Consider the following 20,384-nt stretch of genomic DNA (forward strand, 5'->3'; position numbering starts at 1 on the left):
GTATTCTGCAAAAGTTCAGTTTGATTTTTTTGTCGTGAATACGACTTACTTTACTATGGGGTGCCTTTTCAAAATTTACCCTCTGAGAGAGTGATAAGTTTTTGATCGTGAATATCTCTTGTTGTATCTAACGAATCAACATAATTTTTGCTACATGCCATCGGAAATATGATCACAATTTTATGATAAAATTTTCAGTTGTGTGACATAATCTCAAATAGTTCAAAATTAAACTTTTCTGAAATGTTTGGTATAAACGAGTATCAAAGAGGATAATTCATATGGCGCGTTTGCCTTTCTCGTATTTTGAAAGCTCATAGCTCAGTGATCTGTGGAAGGATTTATATAATCTAACTACCAATAGAATCGAAATTTTTCAACTTAAACGTGTATAGCAAGAGCATTGAAGTATTTCAATAGTACACTATTGAAAAACCTATCTCATTTGACCCATGTCAACACCAGCCAATCAGAACGCGTTCTGAGGAAGAGAAGAAAATAGCTGCAGCTGTACAACAAATCGTTCAAGAAAAATGTTTCCAAAAGTGGTGAATATCGTAGTGAGTTCCTCAATTTGGTCCTTCTGAATGCTAGAAACGAATCCCTACAGCATATTGATAGTCTCTTTCAATAAATTATGCAAATCCGAAATGAAATAATCGACATTGAAATTCTATATGCGGCTATTTTTATAGCCGTTAGGACCGCCCATTAGTGAAAAAGCTACAAACGAAATCACACAAAAGGAAATCTCTTAACAAAAATTGAATCAGTTTGGATTCTATCGCCACTGCGAGCAGATGTGTTTTGTGTCGTCTGCACAGCTAGTTTCGCTTTCGACAAGAGCGATTACGTCACAGCTGCCAGTCATTTCGATGGATGAAAAAGCAACGTTGGAGAGCATTATAAAAAATCAGCCGTTCTAATGGATCTAAAATTTTTCTAAAGAACTATTAGGATTTGTTTTTCGCAAATCGCAGGTAATTATCCTCAGTTTAGTGCAAATCAAGAACAATTTGGTTAGATTTGTGCACTTTTCGCTGTGTGAAATTCACAGTAATCGAGATCAAGTGAAGCCTTTTTTTGAGAAAAATGTTCCGAGTTTAATATCGTAGAGAATTCCGCAATTTGACCCTTCTGAATGCTGGAAATTAATCCCTACAGCATATTGATAGTTTTTTTCAAAAAATTTTGCAAATCCGAAATGAAATAATCGACATAAAAATTCTGTATGCGGCTATTTTTATAGCCGTTAGGACCGCCCATTAGTGGAAAAGCTACAAACGAAATCAAATAAAAGGAAATCTCTTAACAAAAATTGAATCAGTTTGGATTCTATCGCCACTGCGAGCAGATGTGTTTTGTGTCGTCTGCACAGCTAGTTTCGCTTTCGACAAGAGCGATTACGTCACAGCTGCCAGTCATTTCGATGGATGAAAAAGCAACGTTGGAGAGCATTATAAAAAATCAGCCGTTCTAATGGCTCTAAAATTTTTCTAAAGAACTATTAGGATTTGTTTTTCGCAAATCGCAGGTAATTATCCTCAGTTTAGTGCAAATCAAGAACAATTTGGTTAGATTTGTGCACTTTTCGCTGTGTGAAATTCACAGTAATCGAGATCAAGTGAAGCCTTTTTTTGCGAAAAATGTTCCGAGTTTAATATCGTAGAGAATTACGCAATTTGACCCTTCTGAATGTTGGAAATGAATCCCTACAGCATATTGATAGTTTTTTTTCAATAAATTATGCAAATCCGAAATGAAATAATCGACATTGAAATTCTATATGCGGCTATTTTTATAGCCGTTAGGACCGCCCATTAGTGAAAAAGCTACAAACGAAATCACACAAAAGGAAATCTCTTAACAAAAATTGAATCAGTTTGGATTCTATCGCCACTGCGAGCAGATGTGTTTTGTGTCGTCTGCACAGCTAGTTTCGCTTTCGACAAGAGCGATTACGTCACAGCTGCCAGTCATTTCGATGGATGAAAAAGCAACGTTGGAGAGCATTATAAAAAATCAGCCGTTCTAATGGATCTAAAATTTTTCTAAAGAACTATTAGGATTTGTTTTTCGCAAATCGCAGGTAATTATCCTCAGTTTAGTGCAAATCAAGAACAATTTGGTTAGATTTGTGCACTTTTCGCTGTGTGAAATTCACAGTAATCGAGATCAAGTGAAGCCTTTTTTTGAGAAAAATGTTCCGAGTTTAATATCGTAGAGAATTCCGCAATTTGACCCTTCTGAATGCTGGAAATTAATCCCTACAGCATATTGATAGTTTTTTTCAAAAAATTTTGCAAATCCGAAATGAAATAATCGACATAAAAATTCTGTATGCGGCTATTTTTATAGCCGTTAGGACCGCCCATTAGTGGAAAAGCTACAAACGAAATCAAATAAAAGGAAATCTCTTAACAAAAATTGAATCAGTTTGGATTCTATCGCCACTGCGAGCAGATGTGTTTTGTGTCGTCTGCACAGCTAGTTTCGCTTTCGACAAGAGCGATTACGTCACAGCTGCCAGTCATTTCGATGGATGAAAAAGCAACGTTGGAGAGCATTATAAAAAATCAGCCGTTCTAATGGATCTAAAATTTTTCTAAAGAACTATTAGGATTTGTTTTTCGCAAATCGCAGGTAATTATCCTCAGTTTAGTGCAAATCAAGAACAATTTGGTTAGATTTGTGCACTTTTCGCTGTGTGAAATTCACAGTAATCGAGATCAAGTGAAGCCTTTTTTTGCGAAAAATGTTCCGAGTTTAATATCGTAGAGAATTACGCAATTTGACCCTTCTGAATGTTGGAAATGAATCCCTACAGCATATTGATAGTTTTTTTTCAATAAATTATGCAAATCCGAAATGAAATAATCGACATTGAAATTCTATATGCGGCTATTTTTATAGCCGTTAGGACCGCCCATTAGTGAAAAAGCTACAAACGAAATCACACAAAAGGAAATCTCTTAACAAAAATTGAATCAGTTTGGATTCTATCGCCACTGCGAGCAGATGTGTTTTGTGTCGTCTGCACAGCTAGTTTCGCTTTCGACAAGAGCGATTACGTCACAGCTGCCAGTCATTTCGATGGATGAAAAAGCAACGTTGGAGAGCATTATAAAAAATCAGCCGTTCTAATGGATCTAAAATTTTTCTAAAGAACTATTAGGATTTGTTTTTCGCAAATCGCAGGTAATTATCCTCAGTTTAGTGCAAATCAAGAACAATTTGGTTAGATTTGTGCACTTTTCGCTGTGTGAAATTCACAGTAATCGAGATCAAGTGAAGCCTTTTTTTGAGAAAAATGTTCCGAGTTTAATATCGTAGAGAATTCCGCAATTTGACCCTTCTGAATGCTGGAAATTAATCCCTACAGCATATTGATAGTTTTTTTCAAAAAATTTTGCAAATCCGAAATGAAATAATCGACATAAAAATTCTGTATGCGGCTATTTTTATAGCCGTTAGGACCGCCCATTAGTGGAAAAGCTACAAACGAAATCAAATAAAAGGAAATCTCTTAACAAAAATTGAATCAGTTTGGATTCTATCGCCACTGCGAGCAGATGTGTTTTGTGTCGTCTGCACAGCTAGTTTCGCTTTCGACAAGAGCGATTACGTCACAGCTGCCAGTCATTTCGATGGATGAAAAAGCAACGTTGGAGAGCATTATAAAAAATCAGCCGTTCTAATGGCTCTAAAATTTTTCTAAAGAACTATTAGGATTTGTTTTTCGCAAATCGCAGGTAATTATCCTCAGTTTAGTGCAAATCAAGAACAATTTGGTTACATTTGTGCACTTTTCGCTGTGTGAAATTCACAGTAATCGAGATCAAGTGAAGCCTTTTTTTGCGAAAAATGTTCCGAGTTTAATATCGTAGAGAATTACGCAATTTGACCCTTCTGAATGCTGGAAATGAATCCCTACAGCATATTGATAGTTTTTTTTCAATAAATTATGCAAATCCGAAATGAAATAATCGACATAAAAATTCTGTATGCGGCTATTTTTATAGCCGTTAGGACCGCCCATTAGTGAAAAAGCTACAAACGAAATCACATAAAGGAAACTCTTAACAAAAATTGAATCAGTTTGGATTCTATCGCCACTGCGAGCAGATGTGTTTTGTGTCGTCTGCACAGCTAGTTTCGCTTTCGACAAGAGCGATTACGTCACAGCTGCCAGTCATTTCGATGGATGAAAAAGCAACGTTGGAGAGCATTATAAAAAATCAGCCGTTCTAATGGCTCTAAAAATTTTCTAAAGAACTATTAGGATTTGTTTTTCGCAAACCGCAGGTAATTATCCTCAGTTTAGTGCAAATCAAGAACAATTTGGTTAGATTTGTGCACTTTTCGCTGTGTGAAATTCACAGTAATCGAGATCAAGTGAAGCTTTTTTTTGCGAAAAATGTTCCGAGTTTAATATCGTAGAGAATTACGCAATTTGTCCCTTCTGAATGCTGGAAATGAATCGCTACAGCATATTGATAGTTTTTTTTCAATAAATTTGCAAATGCGAAATAAAATAATCGACATTAATATTCTGTATGCGACTATTTTTATAGCCGTTAGGACCGCCCATTAGTGAAAATGCTACAAACGAAATCACGTAAAAGAAAGCTCCTAACAAAAATCTAATCAGTTTGGATTCTATCGCCAATGCGAGCAGATGTATTTTGTGCCGTTTGCAAAGCTAGTTTCGCTTCCGATAAGAGTGATTACGTCACAGCTGCCAGTCATTTCGATGGATGAATAAGCATCGTTGGAAAGCATTATAAAAAATCAGCCGTTCTAATGGCTCTAAAAGTTTTCTGAAGAACTATTAGGATGTGTTGTTCGCAAATCGAAAGAAAATATCCTCAGTTTAGTGCAAATGTAGAACAGTTTGGTTAGATTCTTGCACTTTTCGCTGTGTGAAATTCACAGTAATCGAGATCAAGTGAAGCCTTCTTTGTTTTTGCGAAAAATGTGGAAAAGGGGAATGCTTGCATAATTCATACAATTGATCAACTATTTGATATTCGGAAGTGTTAAGGAACATGTCATTTGTTTTCGTATTCACGACATCCAGTTATGTCTCTGACATTACCCACCCGCCTTTTTTTTCCTTCGTGCAGTACACCATTTATTCAGTTTTTTGTTTTATCTTTCCTTCCGCACATCAGTGCAGATTTAATCTGTAGCATATATTCACAGACTTCGATTGCTAAGCGATAAGAAATTATTTTCGAATATGATGGATACTACGCAGGCTGTCGATAAAATTGAAACACGTCTCTAAAAACCTGTTTTAATCCACCTAGTGATGTCATGATACTTTTCCCATATACAGGGTGATTTTTTAAGAGCTTGAGAACTTTTTTAAACAATAAAACGCATAAAATTTGCAAAATCTCATCGGTTCTTTATTTTAAACGTTAGATTGGTACATGACATTTACTTTTTGAAGATAATTTCATTTAAATGTTGACGCGGCTGCGTCTTAGGTGGTCCATTCGGAAAGTCCAATTTTGGGCAACTTTTTCGAGCATTTCGGCCGGAATAGCCCGAATTTCTTCGGAAATGTTGTCTTCCAAAGCTGGAATAGTTACTGGCTTATTTCTGTAGACTTTAGACTTGACGTAGCCCCACAAAAAATAGTCTAAAGGCGTCAAATCGCATGATCTTGGTGGCCAACTTACCGGTCCATTTCTTGAGATGAATTGTTCTCCGAAGTTTTCCCTCAAAATGGCCATAGAATCGCGAGCTGTGTGGCATGTAGCGCCATCTTGTTGAAACCACATGTCAACCAAGTTCAGTTCTTCCATTTTTGGCAACAAAAAGTTTGTTAGCATCGAACGATAGCGATCGCCATTCACTGTAACGTTGCGTCCAACAGCATCTTTGAAAAAATACGGTCCAATGATTCCACCAGCGTACAAACCACACCCAACAGTGCATTTTTCGGGATGCATGGGCAGTTCTTGAACGGCTTCTGGTTGCTCTTCACTCCAAATGCGGCAATTTTGCTTATTTACGTAGCCATTCAACCAGAAATGAGCCTCATCGCTGAACAAAATTTGTCGATAAAAAAGCGGATTTTCTGCCAACTTTTCTAGGGCCCATTCACTGATTTGCAAGCGTTGCTCGTTAGTAAGTCTATTCATGATGAAATGTCAGAGCATACTGAGCAAATAATAATGCATGAAAATCATAACCTCAAAAAATCTGAGCAAATACTAATGCATGAAAATCCTAACCTCAAAAAAATCACCTTTTATAATACTATGGTATTCTATTCAAAATGTTTCTCTTCGATTTTTTAAAGAAACCAAGAGATTGTTTGTGCATTAGCTAGTTTAACATGAAAACATGAACAATGAAACAGTTCTCTGATCGATAAGGCAATTCATTAGGGGACGGGTATAGTGTGATGGGTAAGTCGATGCCTTTCACGCAGCCCGCCTGGGTTCGATTCCCAACCCCGCACATAGAGTCAGAAAGTTTTTCTGGCCCGAAGAGGCGAATGACCTTAAGGTTGAAACCTCTATAATCAAAACAAAAAAAAGGCAATTCATTAGAAAACGAAGTGGGTTCACTATTATATGTACTTCCAGCACCGGAACCTGAGAACCGGTATAATCGAAGTCGATTCGTACGGCCACCAACTAACATGACGTACAAACTCTACTAGTTTTTATTAAAATTTTTAAGATTTTATACGATTTTCACTCTAAATTGGGAATAACGGGTTTGAGTCGAGTTAAGAATTTTTTTTACGGCTTTTGTTTCGCCGGTTTAAGTGACGGTGTACAATATTGAACACACTTTACCCTATAACTTCGGAATCGGAAGTCGGATCCGGATGAAATTCAGTAATTCCGTATGGGACCGTAAGACCTTTCATTTGAATTTAATTTCAATCGTCAAACAATCGCTGAGAAAAGTGAGTGAGATCCATTTTGGAATATATGACCACTATTTCCGGCACTTCCGAAACCGGATACCGGGAACCAGGATAGCCGAAATCAGTTTGTTTAGTTGCCTACTAATAATGACTATCGATTTCTGGAGTTTTGAGACCAGTAGTGACGGTGTGACGGTTCGACCGTGAGACCTTTCATTTGAATCTAAGTTTGTCAAAATCGGTTCAGCCATCTCCGAGAAAACCTAAAAAACACACACATATATCTCTCATCAAATATCCAAATGAAATGTAACATGCGTAATAAATATACTAAACATGCAATCCTGACATGTATCCAAAGAACAGTGCTCTACTGACAAAACGTTCGTTGCCCCACATTGTTCGACATGGCTCACCACGCGTATCGGACCGATTAGCAACAATCAACTGTGCAACACTCTGTAGCCCCGACTCTAATACAAGCCGTCATACCCATCCAACGATTAATTGCTTGATTAAATAAAATTCGCTCGGTGGTTTTGCCACCGGTGAAGATTCGGTTCTTGACTAGCAACTTTTTACCGGCAACACCAGTGCGCATTTTTGCGTTTCTAGCGAACGATGGTCAAACAATTAATTTCACATCAGCTTTCGCTTGCTATCAGAAGCGAAGGAGGAAGCAAAAGAAAAAGGATGAAGCAGAACCGCCAACGCTCGGTCGCGATAATTTATTGAAGCTGTGAACTTTCTGTGCACTGCAAAACAGACTGCGTTACACTTTTAACATTTATCGAAATTGCTTCTTACGTGGTTGCATCGACGAAAATGATTTAATGATGACCAACTCGAAAGCTCGAAGGCTTGAAAAAGACGAAAGCAAAAGTAAAGGAAGACGTTTTTTGTATGTCGGCTGGTTGGGCTGCTGGACGGTTTATGCTGACTGGAAGGCCTGCAAATCATCAGCAACATCATGCTCGAAATTGGGCAGCAGTGCAATGCAATATTCGCACGAGGTCGGAATGCATGTTTCAAAGGGCATACACACTTGGAATGAATTGGCAAGTCATGTGATATAACACAGCCGATAAGTGGAGATTGCGCTCGACATGATTGGGTAATCGCGAAAGGTAATCGGGTCAGAGTGTTTCGCTAGATGAGGATGTAACTTTTAAAAAAGTTTTGAAACCAGGAGAGTTTTTTTAAATTCCTTTTTTTATTGTCCAGGAAACAGACTATCAAAATTGTCAGTATTCCAATAACAAGTGTAGATTTCTAAGAAAAATACCAATTTATTCCAGAATTTCAAACGTAGACTTTTGTTTTGACTTGATCCTTTCCCTTGGACAAATTAACATGGACCACATGGTCCACATGGCCCACATGGGCCGCAAGGTCCGCATGGGCCGCATGGGCCGCAAGGACCACAGGGCGAACACAGTCCCCAGGGTCCGCATGGTGCACAAGGACCGCAAGGACCACAGGGCGAACACAGTCCCCAGGGTCCGCAAGGCGCACTAGGTCCACAAGGTCCACAGGGTCCGCAAGGTCCACAGGGTCCGCAAGGTCCACAAGGTCCACAAGGTCCACAAGGTCCACATGGAGGACAGACCGCGGGAGCATAGATAAAATCACAAGGTACATTGCATGGATCGCACATTTTGTACACTTCAGTAATCTACTAAAAATGGAAAATAATCCTTTCAGAAAATTTAAAATAAACTCGTAACATGACGCACCTGCAGTTATTATTACACGGACACACAGTTCTTTCCAATTCTCTCAAGCAGCCGTTTTTGGTGAATTTTTCTCTACTTCAAATTTTGTTGCTTCTTTGGGAACAGCGAATCAACGAGATAATGCACAACCGTCAAATGAAAACTCACCGACTGCTGCGATTTGTTATGCCGAAAAAACACTCGTCCGATGCTTCACAATCAAATCAAAAGCTTTCGAAAAGTTGTCGGAAAAGTTAATTCCCGCATTGCCGGTGCACGCCAAAAACGACCAATTCAAAAGCTCGTCAAATATTTAACTGCTTTCTTTCGCTCTGAAATCATCCAGTCAACATTGTCGCCCCGCTTCGCCCGAATCCGAACAGACTGCGGTGCAGCTTTTAACACTTTAAATCATAAATTTTATTCAAACATTGACATTGCCATTCTCGGTGAATGTTTACCGGTCCAGCAGTACCCCCTCACTCTCCCAAAACCCCTTTCTGTCCAGCAGCCAAACCGAGCACGATGGGTGCACTTGAGAGTGAAAAAAATGTATAAAATAAAACAGATCTCACAAGAAAGCCGCTGGTGCGCGGATTTGGTTCAGCCGGCTTATGACGTTCGATAGGCTACTACAAAAAAAGAGATACCTTTTTTATGGGAAATTTAATACCATATTTTTTAAATATAAATAATAATCGCAAATTGGCAATCAAGTTGCTTTCAAGATTGTTTTGGTAAAAAATACAACTAATCATTGATAATGTTTGTTAATGGCGATGATGAATTAAAAATAAGTGAACTTTCAGGTTGCTGATTTAGAGCTGCTTTAGAGTTTACTGCCAATAGTAATGCTTACTGGTTTCCAGGGAAATAACAGAAGTTTTAAAAAAACTACCAGCAATTGTGCTGGAGTCTGCTACCATTCGAAGCAGAAACCGCAGTGCAAGCCATATTCTGCCACCGACAACCGAGCGGAGCAAACTGTTGGCAGTAAGCAAACAGGATTCGTTCCTATACTTAGCAGCTCACCACTCGCTTGCAGAAACCGACCGGCTCTAAGAGATTTTGAGCTGCCGCATTGTGCAGTGGCAGAAAATATGGTACACTACAAAGCATCAATGTCACTGTCGTGGGGTCACCACCGGCCCCAAGCAGACCAGCTGTGCTGGAGGAGGGTTCAACGCCCAGGCAGAATTCCGTTGTGAACACTAACAGGAAGAAACGAAAAATCTTAGCCTGAGTGCACAGCGTTTCGAGCAGAGCTCGAAAGAAGAGTATAAAACTGTTTGCCGTCGATATTATCATGTTTGTATATTATTATTTTTACAATTATTGCCGTCATCCGGGGGTTAATACCGGTTTATTGGTGTTTCATGAAAACCCCAACAATATGGATATTTTCGGTACAGCTCGATTTCTAGACCTCGTCGATCGATTTCTAGACCTCGTCGACCCCCATAGTCAGTTTTCGTTTACGTCGACCCCCGGAAAATGGATATCGACCCCAAGGGGTCTATATCGACCACTTTGGGAACCCCTGTTCTAGAGTATACTTATATGAATGAAGATGTAAAAAGTAATTGAATTCTTGAAACTAGCTTAAAAAACAATAAATCATTATGAAAGTAATTGAACACATTTTATAGATTAACACCTAAAATAGCATAGTATTATTATGGAATGATGATTTGCTAAATAAAAGAAAAAATTGCACTCAGGAGCTATAAACTTTAAAAAAAGTCTCATCATCACTGCCGAAAAAAGAAAACGAAATTCAACTTCATCGCACCGGGTTTTCGCTTCAGCTGTTGAATTCGATTCGATCTATTTAACTGTGGCCTTTTCAAGCTTTCATACAGTTCGCCATGAAATCCCCCCCGGGCTGATCTTTTTCCGATATGATTATGATCACTCACAATCTCTCCATCTCGAAGTAGGTCTGAGACCCCTTCAAAGCAAAAAAAAATCAATTATGAAACAAATCTTTCTTTCGGCGCCTTCTGACGTGTGGCACACGCTCCGACGGTGGTGGTTTGTGACAAAAAGGTTCAACCCCTCACATGAACATCGTAAAATGAATTAAAATTTACGGTAAGTCATTTGATTCGTCCCGAAGCCGATGTCTTGGCAAAGCACACAGGTAGAGAATTTAAGCTGCTAAAAAAAAGTCCGAGATCGTCTGGTTTTTTGTGCATGTTTCCGTAACATATTGGCCTTTGGGAGATCCAAAGAGAAGCTGATTGGTTTCTAGCATAGATGGTTGAGTCTCTGGAAAGGCACCATCGAAAGTGAAGTGATAATTTACGGTTGGGTGTTGCTACCGGTTTTATTATTTTTTTTTTATTCGCTACTGTGTTTTCTATCTTCGCTACCAAGCTAACCGTGGGATGGAAATTATGTCTTGAAAATTGATTTGTTTTGTTTTGTGTCATAATTCATTAACTCCAGACTCAACTTTCGATTATTTGATAAATTAGTTGGATTTATTCCATCTAAATTCCAGTGAGCGAGAAAATTTCTCTCAGATCTATTCCATAGATATTGGATTAAGTATCTTTCAATTTTATTATCATTGCATTCAAACTTTCCCATTTTTTCTGATGGTTTTGAATCGAATCCCTCCTCTTAGGGGAAAACATAAAAGTTTTGCATCGATCGAAAGAAGTCATAATCGGATGGCACCAAGTTTGGACTGTATAGCGGATAGACAAAAAATCCCATCCATTGTAATTCAAATAGTCTATTACTTAACAATTATTATATATATATATATATATATATATATATATATATATATATATATATATATATATATATATATATATATATATATATATATATATATATATATATATATATATATATATATATATATATATATATATATATATATATATATATATATATATATATATATATATATATATATATATATATATATATATATACCTTATGTTCCGTCTTCGACTCGTCAATGCATAACAGTTTTTGTTGAACTATTATATTACAAAGCAGTTCAACATAAACCGCTACTGGAATTTAGATGGGACACTTTATTAGCTTACACCGAAGTGTAATGCCATAGACGAGTCAAAGATGAAACATAAAGTATACAAAACTGTGTGCTGGCGGAGGGGTTGCCATAGAGATAGGACATCAAAGCGAAACACGCTCGATTCTTCTAGTCTGTTTCTTCATGTATTTTCACTTGCCACTTGCTGTATTTAATTGGCAAAACACTTTCACCGCATAGGAGCTAGCTACAGGTTCGAGTCCCATCTCTGCGTTAACCTTTTCACGGTTTCCCATTATATTGTTGTATTCGCATGTCAATTTTCCAATATGTTTTCCTCATTATATACTTATCAAATTTCAAACTATCTCAAGGCGGCTCAACGTCCTAACAAGACTAAATCACATACTAATCACATACAAAACTGTTATGTGCCCTGTGCACAAATAAAAGGCTAATAACTAAATAACCAATTTTATTAATGCTATCCATCCAATGGTCCACGATGCTCGTCTTCGTCCATTTATTTGGCATCACTGTTGTTGTTAGAAACATCATGGTGGTATTTTCCTATTTTATTGTTATTGTTTTGTGTCTCATTGTTTACAGGCGTTAGGTTAACTTTAGCTTGAGCAGCCATGTCTTGTACTGGAGTTGTTTGAGGCCAGTGTTGAACAAGTATCATTGTCCTTGAATGAAGATGACTTCTTGTCCAGTTTCTCTAAGGGCTTTCCGACAATATAAAGACTGTCGCAGAAAGTATTAACGCAACCAAAAAACGCTGCTCTTTCGCAATGGTTCACAATCTGTCAATTTTTATGGCTGCGTCCTGTTGTGTACACTAGTTTGTTCGTTTTCATTAGTTTGTTTCGAAATACGTGGACTTTCAGCAGAACAACGTCGAAAAATTGTGTACAAATGGTGCACAGAACGATTCTTGCTGGAAATTTGAACTGCATAATCATGGACGACGAAACCTACGTGAAACTCGATTACAAATTCTTGCCGGGACCATAATATTATACGGTGCGAGAAGGGCAAGTGTTAAACCAGTCCGAGACGTCGATTGAATTCGAAAAATTTGGTAAGAAAGCTATGGTCTGGCAAGCAATTTGTAGCTGCGGTAAGATTTCGAAACCCTTCATCACCACTGCTTCAATGAACAGCGAAATATACATCAAGGAATGTTTACAGAAACGACTTCTACCCATGATTCGAAGCCACAAGGATCCTGTTGTCTTCTGGCTAGATCTTGCTTCTTGTCACTACTCGAAATCAACGGTAGAATTGTATAATACCAAAAATGTCACTTTCGTCCCAAAAGACATGCATCCACCAAATTGCCCACAACTTCGACCAATTGGGGAATTTTGGGCATTAACGAAGGCACATCTTAGGAAACATGTCTCGGCAGCCGAAACCATTCAACAATTCGAAAAAGAGGGGAAAAAGTGTCAAAATTTGTCGCCAAGAAGTCTGTATGGAATTTAATGAGGAACGTTCGCAAACAGATGCGCCAGCTAGTCTACAATGGCTAAGTAGCAAATGTTGAGAATAATATTCTGTTGTTGTAGTCTAATATTATCAGTATATCGAATAAAATTTGAATATCTAACACTTGTGAATTATTTACTGCGAAATCAAAGTGCGTCCATACTTTCTGGGACAGTCTTTAGAAATGTAACCATCGGATGGTCGTAGGTAACAATCGGCTCACGTGGAGCTTTTATGTTCCAACTGAAAATCACAGAAGAAGGTACAGTCTTTTTCAAGCACATACGTAACAAACGTGCAATGTTGGTGAAAAAATCTTCTCTTTTTCGATGGGAAGAATCTCTTCGTAGTGCAGCATGGTTCTTCGAATAAATTCGTCGATAGATCTACTTCACGTTTTCATTATCCACATAGTACATGTTGTTGTTGTTAACTTAACTTGGAAAAAGTTATAAAGCATTCCATAAAATTTTATCCAAATCCGACTTCCGGTTCCGGAATTATAGGACTGTTAATGAAAAGATGTCATTGGTACAGGTGTTTTATAATAGGTGAAAAGTTGTAAAAAGGGGCGAATTCCATAAAATTGATTAATATTTTTTTTAATTCTTGTTAGTTCGTTGCAATAAAATCGTTTTTCGATACTACTATTCTCCGGTTTCCGGTGTCGGAAGCAACGAAAGTAATGGTAAAAGCCTGCTTCAACCCACCGAATTACAACCAACATAGGCTTATTTAAAAGCTGAGGAAGGGTTATGGTAAACATTTCCCGGTTCGGATGGATACAGTGGCGAATACAGTGGATGTGGTGGGAGCAATTCGAAGTTCAATTCATGTAGTTTTGTCATTGTTTTGATTGACTTGTGACACGGTGCGTTGTCTTGATGAAACAATTTTTTTTTCTTTGCCATATGCGGTCGTTTCTTTGCAATTTTAGCCGTCAAACGCTCCCGAAACGCCATATAATATTCACTGTTAATGGTATTTCCTTTCTCAACATAGTCGATAAATATTACACCACGCACATCCCAAAATACCGCGGCCATAACCTTTCCGGTCGATTGTTGTGCTATCGGGCGCTTTGGACTAGGTTCACCAGTTGCTGTCCTCTCAGATGACGATCGTTTTGATTCCGGAGTGAAATGATGAATCCATGTTTCATCCATTGTCACATATCCGGTTTGTTGCGTTTAAACATGACCAAACACTGTTTAGAATCATCAACACGATGTATTTTTCCCCATCAAGAAGCAGTGTAAAATTAAAACACGAAATTGTTTTTGGTCCATTGTTCTGGCAATAACAAAAGTAGCGTCACTCTTAGCACAATAACTCACAAACTAATTAGTAGAATGATATGAAATTTCTACAGCTGTCCTCTAAAGGTTAATATTAACTGAAAAAGGGTGCCTGCAATAAAAACACGTGTTAGGCTCGGGGCTTTTCAGCCCATGTGTTTTCTTCTTTGAATTTATAATCGATTATTTCCGCTTTTATCTATGCTCTGAAGCTACTCTCATCCTATAAGTTCCAAGACAAACTTTGAGCTTGTCTTGTCCTAATCTCGTATCTCATATCTGGTCATCGCAGTAGATAGCTAGACAGTTCATTTATTTCAACTAAAATTATTCAAAATAGCCATGATGTCTGAACCAAGCAGAATTCAGACTTGGTAATCCGAAGGATCCGATACCTATTCAGACTATGACAGACTGACTTAGTGCACATTATGCTTCCTAACTTCCTAACTAACAACTGAATAAGAAACTAAGTCAATTCAATCGATTGGAAAATTTTTATTATCAATTTAGTAAGGAGATAAATTTTAACCATTTCAAAAGGGATGTTCGGTTACCGGCACCCTAAGAAATTTCACTAAAAATGGAAAAATATAAGTAAAGACTGCTGTTATTCAAAGAAAACAGATTTTTATCTTTTTGAAAGAGTTTTCATTATCTGATGGTGACGTCACCTTGGCTCTCTTGGTCGATGATTTGGATAGTGGCTCCTTTGGTGTTGATTTGGCTGGTTCTCCACGTTTTTTCTTAGCCTGAGCATCTGCTGTATGAGCAGCTAGATGTTTGGCCAAAACTTTGGCTTGTTTTGTCTCGACAGCAGCCTGCATATCACTAACAATTTTTCACGATTTGTCGAAAAAAATGTCGAACACCTTGGGGTGCCGGTAAATTAAATTTGTAGACATTTTGAAAATGACGAAAAAAAAACTTTGGTTGCGAAAATTTTGGTAGCATCCGGTATTAAATCACGAAATTGATCGATTTCACCTCATAAATATTCAATCCACTTACCTTTTCGATTGATGCTTTTAATTTATGATACTATAAAAAAAAAACCTATTTTAATCCACCTAGTGGTGTAATGATGCTTTTCTCATGTACATATAATATTGTGGTATTCTATTGGTAGAGTCCAAGTTTGAGAAAATCGGTTTAGCCATCTACGAGGAAAGTGAGTGACATTATTTTCACATTTTTGGTACATATCACCCTGTAGCTCCAGAACCGGAAGTCGGATCCAAATGAAATTCAGGAACTTTGTATGGGATCGTGAGACCTTTCATTTGAATCTAAGTTTGTGAAAATCGGTTGAGCCATCTACGAGAAAAGTGAGTGACAATATTTGTCACACACACACACACAGACATTTGTTCAGTTCGTCGAGCTGAGTCGAATGGTGTATGACATTCGGCCCTCCGGGCCTCGGTTCAAAAGTCGGTTTCTGCAGTGATTGTATAGCCTTTCTATATGAGAAAGGCAAAAATCATAAACAACTTTTATGTTGATTTTCACGCAATTAAAATTTGTTTTGAGCGCAGCAAAAAGTACAAGCGTCTGTTTGCTTTGGTATTCGGCACAAAAAGAACGTGCTGCTGTTACACACACACATCACATTTGTCGGAATGTCAAAAGTTACGGTGGAGTGCCGGCAACCGAACATCTTCCCCTAGTAGTAAGAAGATATGTATGCTAGATTAAAAAATTACGCATATTGCTCTAGTGGAACAACTTTATTGCTGACGAATCGCCATATTCGAAAAAGAGACAAAGGGCACGGACAAATTTGGCACACCACCATCTAGACAGCTTAGAACGGCATAGCATTAGAAAATCAAATTCAAAATTGAAGTCATTAAAACAAGCTTGTGAAATAAAGAAAATTACAAATATATCAGAATAAGCGATTTGGAACGCGTACGAATTGAGTTCACCACAACCTATAACATCGAAGGACGAGAAATAACACGAAAGAAGCAAAATACTTCTTTCAGATAAGACTATTCTTGAAAGTTCGAAGAAATAGAGATATAGAAAAAAAAACTTATTTTAATCCACCTAGTGGTGTAATGAAGCCTTTCTCATATTACTCATTACATCATAAATATAACCGTGAAATTCTCAAAAACAACTGTTCATTGAATAGAAATAGGAAAATTTGTTCGGACCTTATCTCACAAACTCTATAAATTCAGTTTACCCTGTAGTTCCGGAACCGAAAATAGTATCCACAACAAATTAAGGAATTTCGTATGAATCCGAAAAATTTTCAGATCCTTTTCGCAATTTTTAATCACTATTTCCAATTCTTCCAAAACCGGATTAAGATGAACGGAATAGCCGAAGTTGGTTCGCTTGCTACCAACAAATATGATCTACAAATTGGAACAGGTTTGAACCAATTAAACGAAATCTAACAAACGAAACGAATCTGCATTTCTGTTACTTCTGCATGTGTAAGTTAAGCTAAACAACATGAATCAGCAGCATAAAACATGTAGTAGGATAATAATAATAATAATAATTATTATTATTATTATTATTATTATTATTATTATTATTATTATTATTATTATTATTATTATTATTATTATTATTATTATTATTATTATTATTATTATTATTATTATTATTATTATTATTATTATTATTATTATTATTATTATTATTATTATTATTATTATTATTATTGTTATTATTATTATTATTATTATTGACATCACTACACAACGTGTACAAAATAGAACAAAGCACGCCTTGTTCGTTTTGTGTTTTCTTCTTCTTTCGGTGTTGTACATATTGTCACTCTATATGGCGATTTGAAAACTTTGACACTCATCGCCCTATAACTGCGGAACCGGAAGTCGGATCCGAATGAAATTTCACAGTAGCTTTAAAGACAGTATGAACTTTAATGCAAATCAAGATTTGTGAAAATCGGTTCAAGCATCGCAGAGAAATCGAAGTGAATAGTTTTAGGAGTTTTTCTTCTCCACTTTCGGTGCTCTCGGAACAGGAAAAGAGGGGACCATTAGTGCCGAATTAAGTTTTCATGCCCACAAGCTAACAAGCTCTGCAAATTAGAAGAATTTATCAGACAGTTTTATGAGATTTGTATCTGTTTTCAACCATCGTTCGTAGGAAAATACTAATAAAATTTATAATTTTCCACTTATCACGCTTTAACTCCGGAACCGGAAGTCGAATCCAGATAAAATGTTCTACAATTTTATTATATTATAAGACCTTTCATTTGAGTCTTAGCTTGCGAAAATCGGTTGAGCTGTTCTAGAGATAATTGAGTGTAAACTTTTTCTCAAATTTTCACATATTACCATATAACTCCGGAACCAGAAGTCACATTCAAATGAAATTCTAAAGCAAGCTATAGGACCATAATACCTTTTATTTAAATCTTAGTTTGTGAAAATCGTTTCAGCCATCTCTAAAAAAGGTGAGTGCATTTTTTTTCATTTTTTTTAACATATCATCCTATATCTCCGGAACCGGAAGTCGGATCGGAATGAAATTCAATAGCAGACTATGGGACTATGAGTCCTTTCATTTGAGTCTTTGTTTGTGGAAATCGGTTTAGCCATCTCTGAGAAAAGTGAGTGCATATTTTTGTTACAGTCACACACACATACACACACACGGACGGACACACACAGACATTTGTTCAGTTCGTCGAGCTGAGTCGAATGGTATATGACATTCGGCCCTCAGGGCCTCGGTTAAAACGTCGTTTTTCACAGTGCTTGCATAGCCTTTCCATATGAGAAAGGTAAAAAAGTACTTTTTTAAACGAAGTGAGAGAAAAGTAAAAAAGTGTTCTGGTAACTAAAAGTAGAAAAAAAGAAACTCCTGCAATTGTGGCATTTTACGACATGGAAGCAGGAACCCAGTGGATCTACTCATGGATATTTTTTTTGCCACCGGTTTCCACGCGGCCTTTAGACTGGTGCTGTCCGGAAAAAGATAATAGGAACTATCAATCTTCCATTGGACCCCTGCCCCTATCCTAATTTACTTTTATACCAAACTACCAAACTGAAGAAGAAAATCTGTATTCCACGAAAAATATAAAATTATTTTTCCTGGAAATTACACTTTTCGAATGGTTTGTTTTCCTAGCAGTACAGATGTCCCTTAACAGTCGCAGAAATTTCCACTTCTCGGTAAGAAAAACGCCACATCACATGTCATAACTCATGCCCGCCTCATTTAGCAACATTCCAGGGATATATGGACCGGGGATATATGTTGTTTTTTCCCCGTAATGGGGGACACATTTTTCAGCGCTTCTATTCCCGGCCAAATGTGGGATTCCTTCCTTAGCATATGAAGAATTTGTCCTTCATCGCACCATTTCCTTCCACAACTTTGCCACCAGAAGCAGTTTCCCTATTCGGAAAGCGATCTTCAAACAGCACGAGAAATATTATTTATTTCCGATTCCGATATTTATAACGCTGCTCCCCCATCCGGCTTCTCGCGGTCATAAATTGTCGTAAGCCCAGGAAGAACGGTGTTGGGTGCGCTTGGGCTCGCGCGTAATCGGTTGGTTTTTTTTTGCGGTGCTCTCTCAGTGCAAATCTCGCATTTTATTCAATATTGCTTTTCCGTTTGACACGCGAGGTTTCTCCGTTCGAACCCCGGAAAGTATTTCGCCACGCGTGAGTCGAGAACGATCCAATTATGGCCGGTGATATACGGGCGCTAGGATGGCACTCCGGAAGGCACAAACCAACACACTTGCAGGCGCAGGCTTACTAGTTGGCTCAATGGATCTCAGTAGCATGTGCCGCCACGTTGGCCAACAACAACGCAGGCTGCTTGTCAGTTGATATATGTATGGTGGCGACATCGCGGATGATTACCGGTACTTTATGGGTGCTGAAATAATGGCATCTCGTCGCGGGTGGGCGAACTTATTGAAATCTGAGCAAGAAATATTGACCCCTTCAAAAAGCAATCAAAAAACTGGTTGAAAAATATATTTAGAATCTCATAACTCGAAAGCTTTCCTCGACAAATAAACAGGTCAGGGTCTCCACCTAATTAGCCTTCATCTCCCCTTAGCGATTTAATTAGTGACACTGTTGATGCTTACTGACAATTTCTCGAGACCGGGATCGATTGGCCACGGTTTGCAAGGTTCTTTTAATCACCATAAACATAGCTCAGGAACTAGTCAGCAATGGGAACATTTTAGCACGCGATAGCCATTCAACATTCAACGGTTTCCTCAGCGGTCGGGAATCCCGTAGCTTCAGCTACGGTTTGAAACCGTGTCCAACCAAACCGAGCAACACATCAAAGGAGTAGGTAGGTAGGCTGATTCAACAACTTATGGCATTGCGTTTCATTGAGCTTAAGTAATGCCACCCGGGCTGCAGTGAAGTGAAAATGTAAAACCATAAACCTTGATGGGGAGGTAAATTGTGATGGGCGAGGATAAAAAAAAGTTCAATGTTGTCGAATGCTGTGTTTATATGTAAATTAATCGGCGGCGGTGCGGTTGTTAATTAGTCATTCATTCATTCATGATACGGTGCGCGATGATGCGGGCGCAAGTTATGGGCAAATTAATGCGAATTAAATCCACGGGAAGTCTTTATCGGAAATGGGATCTGTCGGCACGGCATTGGGCAGGTCATCATCGAGGCGGATCGGTTGCTCGTTGCGTGTGCAGACAATAATTCTGACACACGGATAATATCCCTGAAGCTTCTGTTACCAGAGAAAAAACATACATCTATTATAAGAGAATTTTACGTGAGATTGAAAACTTACGTCACAAATTACATTTTTTGTCACCCTTCAATTCTCTATTATACTACATTTTAGCTAAGTCTAGCGAACGTCACAATATAGATATTTTTTTGATTTCCATGACGTGAAATTTTCAAATCACACAATATTATTACATGTTCTTGTTCATAAATTTGCGTGAACTGCAACGCTCC

At 37.8% G+C, this 20,384-nt stretch overlaps 2 protein-coding genes across 5 annotated transcripts in view; one reads left to right on the top strand and one right to left on the bottom strand.

Moving 5' to 3' along the window:
* The window catches only part of LOC131433792 (collagen alpha-1(I) chain-like), a 44,890-nt gene extending 36,373 nt beyond the window's left edge, over positions 1-8,517 (top strand). Inside the window, exon 4 of the mRNA XM_058600390.1 lies at positions 8,288-8,517. Coding sequence (XP_058456373.1) covers positions 8,288-8,517 — 230 coding nt within the window. The remainder of the gene's footprint in view (positions 1-8,287) is intronic.
* Positions 1-20,384, bottom strand: part of LOC131436275 (mucin-2) — a 486,638-nt gene that overhangs the window by 304,313 nt on the left and 161,941 nt on the right. The gene's annotated exons all lie outside the window — the stretch shown is intronic.

Source organism: Malaya genurostris, chromosome 3 (assembly GCF_030247185.1).
Source record: "Malaya genurostris strain Urasoe2022 chromosome 3, Malgen_1.1, whole genome shotgun sequence".
NCBI classification, from domain to species: domain Eukaryota; kingdom Metazoa; phylum Arthropoda; class Insecta; order Diptera; family Culicidae; genus Malaya; species Malaya genurostris.